The sequence below is a fragment of the Anoplopoma fimbria genome, chromosome 18 (assembly GCF_027596085.1).
Source record: "Anoplopoma fimbria isolate UVic2021 breed Golden Eagle Sablefish chromosome 18, Afim_UVic_2022, whole genome shotgun sequence".
Classification (NCBI taxonomy): Eukaryota; Metazoa; Chordata; class Actinopteri; order Perciformes; family Anoplopomatidae; genus Anoplopoma; species Anoplopoma fimbria.
In genome coordinates this window covers 16,802,578-16,819,499 of record NC_072466.1, presented here as the reverse complement: position 1 = coordinate 16,819,499, position 16,922 = coordinate 16,802,578, and the positions used below count along the sequence as shown (strand labels likewise).

The window sequence follows — 16,922 nt, the reverse complement described above, 5'->3', positions numbered from 1 at the left end:
GATCCTACTAAATCTCTTGTTGCTTTTTTGCTGGAAGATGCCAGTCACTGCCAGTGAATGAGTAACCACTCAAACTGAACGCAACAGATTTGCAGATGTTACACACAATATTTTGAAAACTGTATTTTCCTCATTTTGCCCATTAAAATCTATCTTTAGCGCCGTTAAAGTTCCCCAAACTCACACCCAGATGTACTGAAGGACCCTCCTGTAAGAGTTATCCGTTTGTGTCACTGAGGCCGCCTAACTGTCATTTGTAACTTGTTTCTCTATTAGAGTTTGTTTTAAAGATCTCCCTTTCCAAGAAGAAAGAGGAGCTGCAGTTACTTACACAACATTAAATGGGATTACACGAACATAACCTTGTTGCAACCTTGTTGCCTACTGCACTCCTTTATCTCCTTACACGACCCCACTCAGGCCCCCTCCATTTTCATTATGAGCTCTTCTCAAGGTTGTGGCTAAAAATGTAACATTATCACAGGGAAGAAAGACAGTGTTTCACTCTTCCCTCGCTCCTAAAAACTCACCCACACATACTCTCGACTCTGACCGTTACTTCGGTCCTCTAGTACATTTTGCAGCTTTGTGAAGAGCACTTAAATCTGAATTAATTCAAACTGTCCATAGTTCATCACAACGCCTTACTTCATGGCTCTTCAAATGTGCTTTAGCTACAGTATTTTCCATCAATAAGCCAAAGTTATTATCCGTATCAAGGACTGTGTTCTGATTTTGCTGCCAATACTGATCCCTAATGGGTTTTATCGGCATTGAAAATGTCAAATTTGAAGATACTGAAAATGCAATTACTAAATATCTTAAAACACCCCCCAAAAACTTGTTTTGTCTTTAACCTAGGATATAAAGTGTTAGACAGCAGATGCATTCATACTGAGTTAAAACCCACAGTCCCAGCTCACTCACCCAGGCTTTTGGGCAGCAGATTGCGAACAAATTCATTGTGGTCTCCCACATGGAGAATGCTGTAGACACTGGAGGTCATCAGCTCCCCCTGGCCGTATCCGAGGTAACTCGTCACGTTCTCCGAAACAAAGACAATGCGGCCCTCCCGGTTGACGACGAAGAAGAACCCATCAAGGGCCTGAATGAGGAGAGGAAGAGGAGTAAAAAGAAAATCAGTTAAAAAATCCCAGCAGTGGTGGTGGTGAGGAAATGCGTGATTGTGTGTGATTGTTGTTCACCTCAAGCAGCATGGGACCCAGCGCCTCTTTCTCCACCAGCCCCTGGCTACTGGAGGAGATGTCGCTCTTCTGCACCTCATCATCTGGAGACAGAAGAGCTGCTTTCTCTGTCAGGGGTAAACCAAGACAAATCAGAAATCTGAACAAACAGAAAGTTCCTGCAATATATTGCACTAAATTCCAAGGGGATATGTCATTCACAACATGTTTGTACATACAACTATAAGTGATTTAACACTTCTAGAGACTTTAAGACCTGGACCCCAAGCCAACCTCACATTCAGTCTTTTGTCAGAACTTCAATTTTCAATGGAAATGTAACTTTTAAAACATGAATATGAGAATTTTGATAAAATATTATCCGACATAGGTGAAATATTTTTCATTTATTTTGTCAAAAATCTAAAAAATACTTCAGTTAGAGTGTAATAAAATATTTTGTATAAACTGCAGACAAAAAATATCTATCGGAGAAAAAATATCTTTATAGCACAGTACACGTCTTCAAAGCAGAATATTTTGTTAAGCCTTTCGCAAATCAATCCACCTATGTGTGTGTGTGTCACCTCACCCTGCTTACGCCGTTTCAACTGCTGGATTTGGTCCACCGTACTCTTGAGGATGTGGCACTTGTCGGGCTTGACACTGAGACTGGCAATGTCGCCCATGTTGGATGACAGCAGCTCAGCCAGCTCCTCGATGTAGCGGCACTCCAGCTCCCGTCTCCGCTTCTCCACACTGCACAGAAAGATTTCATGTTCACTTGACTGGGACGGACGGACTGACAAACCGCAAACTCGGGTTGTCCCCAGCGCAGAGCTGTAACAATCATGTGATCAGGATCCTTAAAATGTATGTTTTGTTAAGATAAGATAATGTACCCATAAACTTTCCGGTGTTTTCTGGTAACAATCTATAAAAATGTTATGGAGACACTGTTTCTGAATTTTCGTCTTACATTTTTTGTTATTTATTGGCCAACTTGTACATGTATACTGATACATCTGCAATATGCTAAAAACAGCAGATTTACCTCTCAAGCTCTAGCTCTGAGGACTTGTGATTATTATTTTGCTGATTATTAACATTCTAAAAATGTGTAACAATATTAATTGAGAAAACAATTAGATGCCGCCCTGATCTCTACTTGACGTCCTGATACTTCTGTTTAAGTCCATCTTAACATGGTCAACTGAAATTAGTCCAAAGATTAAACATTTGAACTTCTGATCACAACAGATCATGTTTTATCAAACAACAGGTGGTTTCCATTATCAGTTTAACAGTTGGGAAATGTTTAAGTTACATCTCAATGTGCTTTGTAAGTGCTGTGGTTTTTCAACTGGCTGCCTGTGATTCAACTGGCTGCCTGTGACATGTAAACAAAGAAATATGGCAACTTAAATCTGCCTTTAAGTTGAGCGTCCTAACAGTCTATGCACAACCTAAACCTTATTCTCCAGATTCAATAGTATACTTTCAAACCAACGAGTTACAGCAAGGTATGTGGTAAACATGAAAGAATGTGTGTGTATATGTGAGTATGTGAGTTTGTGGGACGACAACAGAAAAAGTAGGTCAGTGCATTGGCCGGCCAGAACACACAGGCGTGGTGACCAAGGGAGGGAGGGGTGAGGAGGGGGAGGAACGCTGCTGTGTGAATGCGCAGGTCAGTGGCTGAGTGTAGCTGCTGTAGAAATTCTAGCTGGGCTATTACAGCAGCTTACATCAGCTACTGGGCCCTATAGACTCACACACACAGTACACACTGACTACATTCATTCTTTACCACTACATGACCCACCTTAAACCTGACCCTAACCTAAGACTTTAACCCTAAATCATGGTCTAAACTCTGCATTTGCCTTTTATAGATCCTGAGGACCTTATTTTTCTTCTTCTCATGTCATCACCCTGATTGGTGTAGGAAGCATTCAGATCCTTAACTAAAGTAAAAGTACTAAAAATGTTGTATTAAAATAATTGTAGTACTCAGTGCAGAAAAATGTCCCCTGTGACATTTTCCATAACTCGGTCCACCACATTATATTATCTAATAATGTTTGGGTAACTAATGTATTATGATCTTTGACATTCACAGGTCACATGTTTCTTTTCATTATCAATTATTCTGCTGATCATGTTGTCCATTAATAGATAGTTCATCTGGTCCCTAAAATTGTGAAAATTACAGTTTCAAACAGTTTCCTAAAGCCCAAGGTGATTCCTTCAAATGTTTTAATTTTATCTGACCAGTACAAAGGAAATTAGCAATTACAATTATATGAAAAACAGTAAATCCTCACATTTGAGGAGGTAAAACAAGGGAATGTTTTGAAAGACAAACAACTTTACCAATTCGTATTCTGTCTGATGACCAATAGACAACTTTTTTTATCTGTTCAGCTCTATTGTCTTAAAAAAGAAAAATCATCTGAGCGGACTGTAGTTATATTGATTGTATTTCAACAAAACAAAAAAAAAATGATATGAATATTCCCTTATTTGTGGTAAAATCTACTTTGCAATGATTATTGATTGTTTTTATAAATGATTAATGAATTTCCCATAATTAGTATAGGAATTAATAATAGGTGTCCTTTATGTGTCACAGTTACATTTGTTAAATTTCATTGAAACAATACAGTATAATGTTGAATTCAAACTTTAAGAAAAGACCTGACCAAAAATGTACGCAAAAAAATAAAGATAAAAAGCTAATTAGTGTAACAGTTATTAGTGTTAAGGTAGCTAGCAGCAGACTGGCAGCAGGTGATTTAGCGGAGTAGCTGAGTACTGTACAGTAAACAGTACTTTTTATTTTTGTTCTCTTTTTGAATTTGGGTTGTGTATGCATGCAAGTTTGTTTGTAGAGACTCTCAGTACTTTTTTCATTACTGCTTTTTGCCTGGTGATGTAATGTTGTAGTATACAGTCACTAACAAGATACAGTATGTGGCTGGTTCCTAACCTTTGCCCTGATGTGTCACATGGTGAGCCCTTCCTCTTGCGTGACTCTGGCGTGGCAGGGTCCAGGGGGTTTTCCCCTACTGCACTCATTTTCAGCTTTAACTGACCTGTAGAGGAAGAACACATGGTAAAGCAGGGAAAGGTAATAAACAGAAGTTGTGCAACTTTTCAAATTTAATTATAACAAGCAATACTCCAGTTTTCCACACACGGTTCTAAAGTGTCTACTGAAACCGTCGCTACTCCCAACAAACTCAAGGGACACTTTTCTTTGAATACGTTGATGAAATCACCGACATAACAACTGTTAATGCCGCACAGAAATTACAACTGCATTTTATTATATGGTATAATGTCCGTGGTGACGTTCACAAAATTGACAGGTCATATGAACTTTGGTTTGTGTTCACAGTTCAGTGGAGCAAAAACTGAAAAGCAAAAGATAACACTGCCTTTCTTTCTTAGGGTTGTAAACAGTTGCACATGGAGCACAACTTCAAAATATCTATATGAAAGACACAAATATAAGCCTACAGTGTACACTTTCATAGAAATCCACATATTTTTCAGTAAAAGAATAAAACAGTAATGTCAGAATTGATGAAAATGTGTGTATTTTTTTTAAATGTGAAGCAGATTAACGCACAAAAAGGCTGTTCAAAGAAATATAAGCTTCTGTTCATTTGAAGAGGTATATCAAATGCAAACTTAACAGTAACTCCATCTGTAGTAATAGACAGGCTTAACTTATATCCTTTATTGTGGCTGTACCGAATAGTTTGAAGCTTGTGGCATAACGTGTTTTTGCCATGTCGCTTTATCGTGCATAAACCTGTTATTTCAGCACAGTTGCAGATAAAGAGTCTACACACATAATATCAGTATTACACTATCTGTAGATCTTAGATTTCAGTGGTGGCTGAACTGTTTCTGGCTACGACCCAAATATTTCCAATAACTCCGGAGCACTGTAAAGTCTCAAAGAAAAAAATATAATGGAGGAAAAAAAAAGGATATTCGCATTATGTTTTTATCTAACTGAGTGGGCATCCTTGCCAGATGCCCGAACCACCTCAATATTCTGCTTCAGTTATTCTAAATATTCTGCTTCAGTTATTTGTGCTTCAACCACATTTTCATTGCACTCAAAAAACTGTTTGCTTTCAACACACACCTATAGTAACAAGGTGGTCTAGCAGCAATTTAACAGAACCATACATCCCATATATATAAGTACAATAACACAAAAAAGAAATTCTCCTTTTTTTGGGTGGTGACATTGGAAAATATGTCGACAGACATTTGAAGCTTCATTTGAGAACCTCAATAGACACTTGGAATGTAAAAAGATGACTTTCGGAACAGCCATATAAATAACATTAAAATGTTGCATGGTATTTAGATGAACACAAAAGGGATTCAAAAAGTAACATATGGTAAATTCCATTGCAGCTCTGCAACAAACCTGACTGCTGGTACTGATTCGCCTCTAAAGCCATTTTTTTGTTAAACAAGCCTCCGTAATATTGTCTCTTTTATGTTCCTGAAATTCCTCTTCAGTCTCCTTTAATGGACTCGTGCCTGTTCTTTATCTGCAAAGTCTACCGCCTGCACGTCTCTCGCTGCATCACGAGGGTAACCATGGCAACAGGCAACGCTGCAACATTTGATGAAGCACATTGTGTAAAGAGGGAGAGTTAACAGGGTTCTTGCATGATCCATTAGGCCACATATTTAAGTTAAAACCCTTTTAATGGTACAAAAAAATGAATTTAAGACCACTCTATTAATCCATATACACAGACAAATCAGCAAAAAGCAGTAAAGGATGTGATTTTGCTGGCATGTTAAGCAAACTGCAGAGACAGGCGGGGTTTATTATTTTATAAATAGCCTGTTGTTGACAAAAAAAAAAATCAGGTTTCTAAAAGATCTTCCGTGAGCTTAATAGATCTGAAAGCCTTACATTTAGTCTTTAGAACTGCACACATCAAGATGAACTCAAGTCTCTTAATCTGTAAAACCACATCCTTGCTGTATCTAAATAAACTGCAGACACACACATAAAGCGTTTTAAATTCATGGGTTCACCGCAAAAAACAAGCAGCCATTGTCACGGTGTCGGGTGCTGCCGCAGGGCCACACTGCTCACAAGACGCTAATCTCTCCTGACTAGCCTCGTTTACATTTCACCTCAAATCACCCCTCTCTCCCTCCCTACCCTCCTTATGCTGCACGCAGCACATAAAAGGATCCAGCCGTCACATTGAGAAATAAGAGCACAACTCCACAGCAGTTGAAATACAAATTAGCCTAGTTTCTGAGAAACTGAGTTCAGCATTTACTTAAATAACAGCTGAAACTGTGAAGTACATGGGTAATTATTACAAGAACAGGTTTTACTGTCTGTGTGTGGATTTTCCGGCCTGTGTTTACCCATTGAAGTGCTTTAGTCAGTTGCAGCAGGAAATAAAGTAATATTCAGCAACATTTGCATCAAACCAGTGGCAAGAATAACACAAACGAGCCACAATTTAGCAATACTTCAGTAGAACCTTGAATAGCGCTTGTTATTCAAGCGCTATTCAAGGTTTCTTCTCACTAATAGCAAAACAATATTCCTTTCGAAACACGACTTTGCTGAGTAAAAGCATGTTCTTGTGACAGCCGCTCTGCTGTTTTTGCGCTTTTAGAAAATAGTAGAAAAAAAAGGGTGAGGTGACAGCAGTTGCGAGCAGAGGAGAGAGGTTAGATATTTCCAGAATGTCCATTTCATCATAGCCCTGTTCATTTATGATGTCGATAAGTCTAAATAAAGCCTGTGCATCAGCACAGGTACATTTTATTGATGGAAGAGAGAATATCATATAGCAGTGTGTTTCACGACGCAACGGGCAACACCAACTGCTGCACTTTGACCCTTTATTCTATTTATAAAATCAAACACATGAACACGCTCTAGCTGCGTTCCTCCCACATGGTAAGTGTTTATGATCAAGTTATTATGCTTGATGGTAGCCAGATTTGTTTCTACATCGCAACAATGCCATTCTTGAAATAGGCAGTATGAAGACCATACACGATGGGGTGAACTTTAACTGCAGTCTACTGCATGGATACAGTTGGAGTAGTGCAGGACGATCCCCATGAAGCAACACATTGTTTGACCAATGCTCGTAAAGTCAGCGGGCACCCTCCCGATATATAATACACTACAGTATATTACTATAGTATCAGCATAAAAATATGAATTATTTTAAGAGATATCAAAAATGGGACCTATTTTTTAATTTTAGATTTGATTGTCAGCTGACTGATTTTTTTTCTTCATCCATCCATCCATCCATTTTATCCGCTTATCCGGGGCCGGGTCAGCAAGCTAAGGAGGGTCCTCCAGACGTCCTTCTCCCAGCAACATTTTCCAGCTACTCCTGGGGAACCCCAGAGGCATTCCCAGGCCAGACGAGATATGTAATCCCTCCAGCGTGTTCTGGGTACACCCCGGGGCCTCTTACCAGTTGGACGTGCCTGGAAAACCTCTAAAGGGAGGCGTCCAGGGGGCATCCTGATCAGATGCCTGAACCACCTCAGCTGGCCCCTTTCAACGCGAAGGAGCAGCGGCTCTACTCCGAGCTCCCTCCGGATGTCTGAGCTCCTCACCCTATCTCTAAGGCTGAGCCCAGCCACCCTACGAAGGAAGCTCATTTCGGCCGCTTGTATTCGCGATCTCATTCTTTCGGTCACTACCCAAAGCTCATGACCATAGGTGAGGGTTGGAAGGTAGATGGACTGGTAAATCGAGAGCTTTGCCTTACGGCTCAGCTCCTTCTTCACCAAAACGGTCCGGTACAACGCCTGCATCACTGCTGACGCTGCACCGAACCGCCTGTCCATCTCCCGCTCCATTTTACCCTCACTCGTGAATAAGATCCCGAGATACTTGAACTCCCTCGCTTGGGGCAGTGACTCACTCCCAACCCAGAGGGTGCAATCCACCATTTTCCGGAAGAGAACCATGGCCTCAGACTTGGAGGTACTGACTCTCATCCCGACCGCTTCGCACTCGGCTGTGAACCGCCCCAGTACGTTCTGAAGGTCACGTTCTGAAGAAGCCAACAGAACCACATCATCTGCAAAAAGCAGAGATGTGATTCTGAGGTCCCCAAACCGGAAACTCTCCTCCCCCCGGCTGCGCCTTGAAATCCTGTCCATGAAAACAGGATTGGTGACAATGGGCAGCCCTGGCGGAGGCCAACACGCACTGGGAACAAGCTCGACTTTGTGCCGAGTATTCGGACACAGCTCTCACTTTGGTCATACAAGGACCGAATGGCTCGTAGTAACGAGCCAGGTACCCCATATTCCCGCAGTACCCCCCACAGGACAAAACACATGTAGACTGGATGAGCAAACTCCCATGCCCCCTCCAACAGACCTGCAAGGGTAAAGAGCTGGTCCACTGTTCCACGGCCAGAATCCGCATTGCTCCTCCGGTTCGACAATCGGACGGAGCCTCCTTTCCAGCACCCTGGAGTAAACTTTCCCGGGGAGGCTGAGCAGTGTGATGCCCCTATAATTGGAGCACACTCTCCGGTCCCCCTTTTGAAAATGGGAACCACCACCCCGGTCTGCCATTCCACAGGCACTGCACCCGACTTCCACGCAACAGTGAAGAGACGTGTCAACCAAGACAGCCCAACAATGTCCAGAGCCTTTAGCATCTCCGGTCGAATCTCATCCACTCCTGGCGCTTTGCCGCTGAAGAGCTTTTAAACTACCTCAACGACCTCCGCCAGGCATATGGACGAGTCTTCCCCTGAGTCTTCAGACTCTGCCTCTTCCACAGAGGACGTGTTGGTCGGGTTCAGGAGTTCCTCAAAGTGTTCTTTCCACCGCTCGACAATATCCCCAGTCCAGGTCTGCAGTTCTCCCCCCCTGCTGAGCACAGCCTGAGAAAAGCCCTGCTTCCCCTTTCTGAGTCGTCTCAGGGTTTGCCAGAACTTCCTTGAGGCTATTCGAAAGTCCTTCTCCATGGCCTCCCCAAACTCCTCCCACACCTGGGTTTTTGCCTCAGCAACTGCCGCAGCTGCAGCCCTTCTGGCCAACCGGTACCTGCCTGCTGATTCAGGAGACCCCTGGGCCAGCCAAGCCCGAAAGGCCTCCTTCTTCAGCTTGACGGCCTCCTTCACCGCTGGTGTCCACCAGCAGGTTCTCGGATTGCCGCCACGACAGGCACCGATCGCCTTCCGACCACAACTTCTAGCAGCAGCTTCCACAATGGAGGATCTTAACATGGCCCACTTGGATTCCATGTCCCCAGCCTTTTTTCTTCATGCGTTTCTAAATTTGTGAGGAACTTTTTTGTTTCATCCTGCTGTGGAATGTGTTGCATAATGTTTTCCAGTAAAATATTGATAAGATTGATTGTATTTACGGTGATGCAACAGTTTGGCTGCCCTTGCGCCCCGCTTACACTTAGAGTAGCCACTTTGTGTGTCTTTGATTGGATCAGGCAGCTATCTGATCTCTGTAAATGCATCCAAGAAATGTGTTTTAATCTTGATTTTTGTGTGGTTCTGCACTTATACCTGGCTGAGCTTCTAAACCATTACACAGCAGCCCGAAGCCCCAGGTCCAATGATAAGGCCCAGTCAGGGCGGAAGACCAAGGGTGACAGGGCATTTGCTGTAAGAGCTCCAATCCTTTAGAATAGCTTACCTCTTTTAAAATCATCCCTCAAGACTTACTTTTACCATTTGGTGTTGTCTTAAGTATTTTATCGGCTTTAAATTTGTTCTTGTTGTGTATTTTTATCTTTAGAATTGATATTTCTTTATTTTTTGTATGTGTTACTGGCCAGGCTTCATTGTTATTTAAAAGGATTCACGCCTCAAAATTCTTAAAACCGGAAAAGACTATTTAATTGACGCAGCTAACACTGCATTAATAACCGTCATCAAGACTCCTGCTGCATCATATCTTAGTTTCTTGAAGAGTTCTCAGAGGAGTGCTTGAGTAATGCTCCCAAAAATATTTTCTAACATTTACTTAGTTTTCAAGGTACACAAATGTACTGTTTCACCATATACTGCATACTAAATGTTATTGTCATGGGTTGAAGGTACTGGAGTTTCGGTTTAACCTGACCTAACTTTGCTCATCTCTAGACTGTGATAATGAGCTGCTGAAAAAAAAAAAAACAGGATGTGAACCGTCAGGGTTAAAAGGTAAATGTGTTTATGCTTCCAGCTACATTCATTCATTCCCTGCAGTCTGTGAATAATTTGGCGTACTGTCTATGTGACCATCTGCCGGCAGTCTCTCACACAACACTGTCACTGTGAAAAGCCCGGCTGTTTCTTATTCTGCGCTATTCCTTTGCTGTGGTAAGCTAATGTTCATGGCATTCCTGCTTCACATGAAATACGTATAAATGAAAAACACAAATGTGTCTTAATGCGAAGGCAGCAGACGGTCTTCACTGTGAGACCTCCGTGGGATGTCTTTACAATAATAGAAAAGTAAAAACACTTTGCAGGAGTTATGAAGTCAGTCACATCTTCACACATGCCGGCCTGAGCAAAAATGAATCTAATCCACACACATGTAGACCACCAGGTCAGCCTCCCGCACCTTCTGACCTCACATAGTATCTTTGACAAATATTGCGCCTCCCTTGATTTGTTCCATTAGTTCGTACTGCAATTTCGATGAAGTTTCTATAAAATTTGATAACTTGAGCAACCCTTAATATGACATTGATAAAAATGGCATGGCCTTTAGTTTTATGCAGGTTCATTAGGGTCATTTTAGAGAATGTTAAAATGTTACTTTCTAAAACATAATAGAGACTGTATGCATTAACTAAATTTATCCAAACCAAATTAATCCAATTGCATTTGAAGAGGGTTTTCTCTGCTGTTGCTAGTGTTTCAATAGCGAACAACTTAAGTTAAAATGCAGCCTCCGTTATAAATAATTTAACTGAATGCACATTGTTGCGTTGAGAAATCAGGACAGCAGAGATAGGGTTACATTTTCCACTTCTGTGCATTTTGCCAGAAGAAAAAGAAAACTCCAACACTACTGGAACATACAGTTGCAACTGTTTCTGCTAAAAAAAATCCCACACTGCTGTATGCACATTTATTCAGGAAAAGGGTGCTCCCAAATAGAGATCTGGCTAGCAACACAACCAAGCAAACAACATTCAATCAAAACACATCAATTAAACCAAATTATATAACCACAAAATCTAACCTGGAATATTTTGTTATGCCTGGAAACTTTCTCCCACCACTAACATCATCGACAGTGTTTCAAACCGCTGTCAATCACTTTAATGCTTCTACATCGGTCTCACCTTGACTTGTTTTTGTTGTGCATTAATTAAAACAGAGTAGACTCATTTGAAAGTCTGCACATGAAAACAATGACAAAGACAAAAGCAAACGTGATTAGGGTTTCAAGATACACCGTCATTGTAAATTAATCAGATATTTACTTGACTAATCCATTAGTCCCGTCAGAAAATAGTGGAACGTTCCAAACACAATTAGGGCTGCAACTGTTGTATCAATTATCACTTAGTGTGTCTAAGTGTATCTTACGTCAGAAAATTATGGAATATGCCAAACACAATTTGCAATAGCATGAGTTGACATCTTCAAATGTTTTTGTAAAACCCAGAGATGCTCAATTACATTTTTCAAATGTAAGGAAGCAGCATGTTTTCAGGTTTGGAAGGTTGGAACGTGCAAATATTTGGCCTTTCTGATTGAAAAAAACATATAAAAGAGTACAATGATCCATACAAGTTAAATGGGAGTCCAAGGTGTCACCTACAAAATGTCTTGTTTTATACAACCATCTTTCTGTACTGAACTACATTCAATCTACTGTAACAGATTATTAAGAAAACCAGTGATCATTCACACATATAAAGCTAGAAAACCTTTAGATTTTCTTGCATTTTTTTTTTTTAAATGATATATTAGTAATCAATAATTCTTCCTTATTATTTTTCTGACGATTGAAAAATTTTAACTGCTCTACACAAACGCTGTGGTTACAGTTGTCTTTTCAATGCGACTTCTGTCATTCCATCATGCCAGGACGCATTAACTGGGATCTTGCTGGCACTGCGATCCGATCAGCCAGACCACATGCCGAGGTGGCCTAGCTCGCATAGTGTGGTGTAGTGAGCACAGTGGACAGCATGTGGGCACAATCTGGACAATTTATCAAACATTGGCCTCCATCATCGCCATCGCCCCCCCCAGGTGCACAGCTGAGACCCGCTGCCTGAGTCCTCTTAAGATACTGCTGGTGAAAACCCAACATTTACTTATTTTGCTTCCTCAAAATAAAAGCTTTTGAATAACAAAACAACGGGGGGCTTTTATAGTGAAAAATGTGTTCATCTGGGAATTAGTGGAGCTTTGTTGGGCGGCTATTCTTCGATTAAACATTGCTACTGATACTGCAGGGAGGAAGAGTAAGCTGCAAAAATATCGGGACTTTCACAGTGAAGAATTTATAGGAAATAAAATGCGTTAATCCAACGTTATACAGCTGCTCGTTTGACCACAAAATATATCCGATTACTAACTGATCAGGCAGGTCGCATCAAAATGTGGACACAAATATGCAGACACTGCTGAATTCCGAATAGGTGCTTTGATCACAAAAGTTTAATTGAAATGAAAAGTGTAGGCACGGTAACAATCATCTCTATATTGGATAACGGTGGTGTTGTGGTTTAAGAGTCACTGCTTCTCCACTGAAAACCCTGTCAAGTCCCAGTCCATTGTTTCCCACCATCTGTGTACACCCAGATCCAGGATGTTTACCAGGAGTAAGAAATAACCTTGGATGGCACAAAACTTCAAACATACCACCACACTTAGCCAGACTCCTTAGTGTATAGAATATATGGCCAAAGGACTGCTGCCCATACTCACTTTTCTCATCTGTGAAACAATGGGAGCAGAAAAGTGAGATCTATTATAATATAGAGAGGAAATTATCCTTCATAAATAATGCATTATGTATAACCCAAATGAATAAGTATTTACATTACTCCATAAAAGGGGAATTGTCACTTGTCTGCCTTCTGGGAACACAAAAAAACATATCCTCTTAATCCCAGAAATAGAAACAAAATCTATAAATATATCAGTATAATATGAATATTTTTTTTCAAATAACATGACTGTATGAAGTCATCTGTTTAGATAGGCGTATCTGCTTTCCTCTGCGCCTGTGTTTGTCATTGCTCACCTCATTTTTCACGGAGCATTTTCAATCGAAAAACACATTCGCTGCCAGACTGATAATTCACACATGAATATTCATCATTTATTGAACTCTTTCTGGGGTCTGTGTGATTTAAAGTGTGAGTGTGGGTGTGAGTGTCCTCATTTCAACCCGTGAAACGCTACGGGAGGCTGAGTCAGACATGCTGGGATGTTCAGAGCCATGCAGTTTGGGGGCCTCGAGTCTCAGAGTGCACAGCACAGGGGGATAATGCATAGAGAGAGAGAGAGAGAGGTATTATCTCTCTGAACTATCAATTTTATCTTGAATTAACAGGTCCTCTTCAAAATTAAACTGATATACCATTAGGTCTTTGATGAGACAGTTTCAAGTGCAGCCAATTATGCACTCTGCTTTGAGTACTGAATAAAAAAAACATATAAACCCTCTAGCCGCAGGTCTTTAGTGTTTAGTGTTGGTGTCCATAATTAGTAATGACCAACAGTAAAACACAAAAATTCCATAAAACTAGTCCTTTCAAATGCAAAACTCACGCTGTATTTACACCATTTAAATGAATAAGCAGTCTTAGGACATTTCATCTAGTGATACCATTTTTTACTTTCCAGTACCAATTCCGTTATTCCGTTATCTTAATCAATAATAATAATAATAATAGATCAAAACAATCATTAGTTGCAGCCCCATTAGTAACACTGGAACACATCCAGGCACACGCCGAACATGTGTGCACATGAAATCTATGGCTTATCTTTGACTCAATACAGCAAAATGAACCAGCACTATTGTCTTGCTTCACTTCTCTGAATACTAAATATTGACCTCTGTTCACCTCCACCACCGCCATCCTACAAGCATGGCCTTAAGCCTCAGTGAGAAGCTCAGCACTCACACCACGATAATAATAAATGTGTTTTTAGTCGATGAAGTACATAACACGATAATAGTATTTTAGGAATATTCAGTGAAAAAAGACAAGGACCCAAAGTACACGCTCGGCTGTGAGACGCGACAATGTATTCACCCCTGGCTTAGGAGTGAGACATATTGCAGCAGTTCTTTACTTACTTGATCTAGGGCTCCAGTGGGTGAGTCATGTGGTTGGATGTGGTTGGCCTTGTCCAGGGCTCAGAGCAAAGATAAAGGGAGGAAGGGGAGACTGGGGTTGGGAGGGGGGGACGAGATCTCAGCGCTGGGCAAACAGCTTGGAGCGGAGATGATGGAGCAGTGGTGGTGGTGGGGCTTATGGCTCCACGGCCGCTCAGTCACATGGCAACATCTCAGGTGGAGGGAGAAGCCGGTTGGCCTCTGACTAAAGGAAAAAACAGAGAAAAGAGAATAATGTTAGTATGCCATGCAGCACATTTTTTGTTTGATAATGTATAAAGAGTTCATTCGTCGTAAAAGTGGATCATCACAACAATCATGGCGCTGCAGCGAGCTCAGCGCATTCTTCGGTTGTTGTTGCAAAACGGACCACCACAGCCCTTCTCTCTACTCTTGTAGCATTTCAATAAGGATATAGTGTCTTTCTACTGCATAGACGTCCATGTTTTATGAAAAGACCATCTTTCCAGAGGGGAAACACTTAACTTGAAGTGATGCTGTTCCTTCAGTCGTCAAAGTTATCGCAAAAATCTGTCCCTTAATCACCGTTTTTATAAATATGATAAAAAATAAATATCAGAAGATTATATTAAAAGGACAAGATATCTGAATCCTAACTTGCTCATTGTGCCAGCTCACCTAAAGCACATTTTTATGAAATGTTTTGTTGTACACCCTCAAACAAAGACAGACCACATATCTCTAGTTATTTGGGTCAGTTCAAAATTGTAATACATTTTTTTCCCCCTGCATAATGCAGTAATTTTTGGGCTTGCAATAATGAAGATCTGCACCACCTGCCTGGAGGCTGTCATCTTTACAAATATTCAAAAGCATCCCACACAGCTTTAGACAGCTTGTCATTGCTAGACGCTTCAACTAATAAGGGCACAGACATCCACTCTAATAATCAGTTCCAGCACACACAGAGTAGAAAAGTCTGCACACTGATTCATCTGCTCCTGATGTTTCTTGGCGAGACATGGGCCTGATATCCGCAGACAGCTGGTTAGTTAGCCGCCCAGCAGGTAGGGACAGACTGAAGACAGCAAAATCTACACACTGTTCCTCCAACCTCCGTGGCTTCACCTCTCATAATCATAGCCCCTCGCCGACAAACACAACACGAGAACACATCAGAGGCTTTCTAGTAGTTGACGTCTGTCCCTCTTGTAGATTTAATCAATCAAGCAGTGTTGTCCACCTGGAGTTGGGCGACACCCAACCAACAACATACCAGTAAACTGTCTCAGATCTTTATGAGGAAGTGCTTTAAATAATAGGGTGTTTGGCAAGTAGTGAGCATAGAACTGGAAATATGAGAATTGGAGTTTTGTAAAAGTTTGCCAACGGATGTTTTAATATGATTTTGCTTTTGTTAAACACGGCCCCTCATTTACTTCAATTCATCAAGACCTATCTCGGGACGTGAGAAATACAAAGTTTACTCCAAGCGTTTGAAGTTACAAGGGGTGAACAACTGATATACTATTTTAATAAACCCAAAATAGCAGATAAAACTCCCAGAAACACTCAAGAGGATTCCGATAAGAATTGGCATGCAATGCTGAAATTCCATTGGCCATCGCTTTACAAGTATCAGATAAGGATGATAGGGATGGGACTCACTCCAGATGTTGAGTGCAGACTGACAAGAGCCTGCCGACATGTGTATTCCAGATATACATCTGTACAAACATTGATTATAATAGTGAACGCCTTCACTTCCCCTCCGCCTCTTCTTGACCTTGACCGCTGCTCAAGCAACCTCTTTGAATGTAACAAGTCTTCGTGTGATATTGGCATGTTAAAAGGATAAAGAGGATCTTATCAGATTTGAGCTAAATGATGCAAAGACACGTGCATTTGTTTCGGTTCTGCAGTAAGATCAAGGAGAAGGTGGTGCATTTAGAACAGTATATAGTAAACCTGCATATGCTTCAAATAACTGACAAACTATTTCCTTCGATATTGCGAAGTATTCATCCGTACAATTTTGTCAAAGACGGTGAACATCCTGCGTTCCACACAGCCCTTGATATGTCTAATTTTGAGACGTAGCTCCATCCGTCCTTCAACATGTGTTGTCCAGCCACGGTCTTGGCTTCGGTGGCCCGACTGAGACCGGCTTGTTTTGGAACAGTGCGACAGTCATTACGCCTCATCTATATCAATGCTTGTAAATAAGTACAAGGACTACGTGACAAATGGGTGCAGATGTGGAAAGGTCAACCGGCTTACACAAGCGCGCGTTATAAGCCGGAAGAAGGTCAAAGAGAGGGTCCAAATATTGGAGGTCAGCTCCTTTTTTTCTTCTTCTTACATCACTTGCAGAGTCAGTGCATCATATGTTTAAAGCCC

At 41.2% G+C, this 16,922-nt stretch overlaps 1 protein-coding gene across 1 annotated transcript in view; it reads right to left on the bottom strand.

Moving 5' to 3' along the window:
* Positions 1-16,922, bottom strand: part of ncoa1 (nuclear receptor coactivator 1) — a 45,177-nt gene that overhangs the window by 13,499 nt on the left and 14,756 nt on the right. The window contains exons 2-6 of the mRNA XM_054618447.1: positions 14,523-14,766; positions 4,177-4,282; positions 1,777-1,943; positions 1,206-1,312; positions 928-1,105 (exon numbers count right to left, since the gene is read on the bottom strand). Of these exons, the coding sequence (XP_054474422.1) occupies positions 928-1,105; positions 1,206-1,312; positions 1,777-1,943; positions 4,177-4,265 (541 nt within the window). The 5' untranslated portion in view covers positions 4,266-4,282; positions 14,523-14,766. The remainder of the gene's footprint in view (positions 1-927; positions 1,106-1,205; positions 1,313-1,776; positions 1,944-4,176; positions 4,283-14,522; positions 14,767-16,922) is intronic.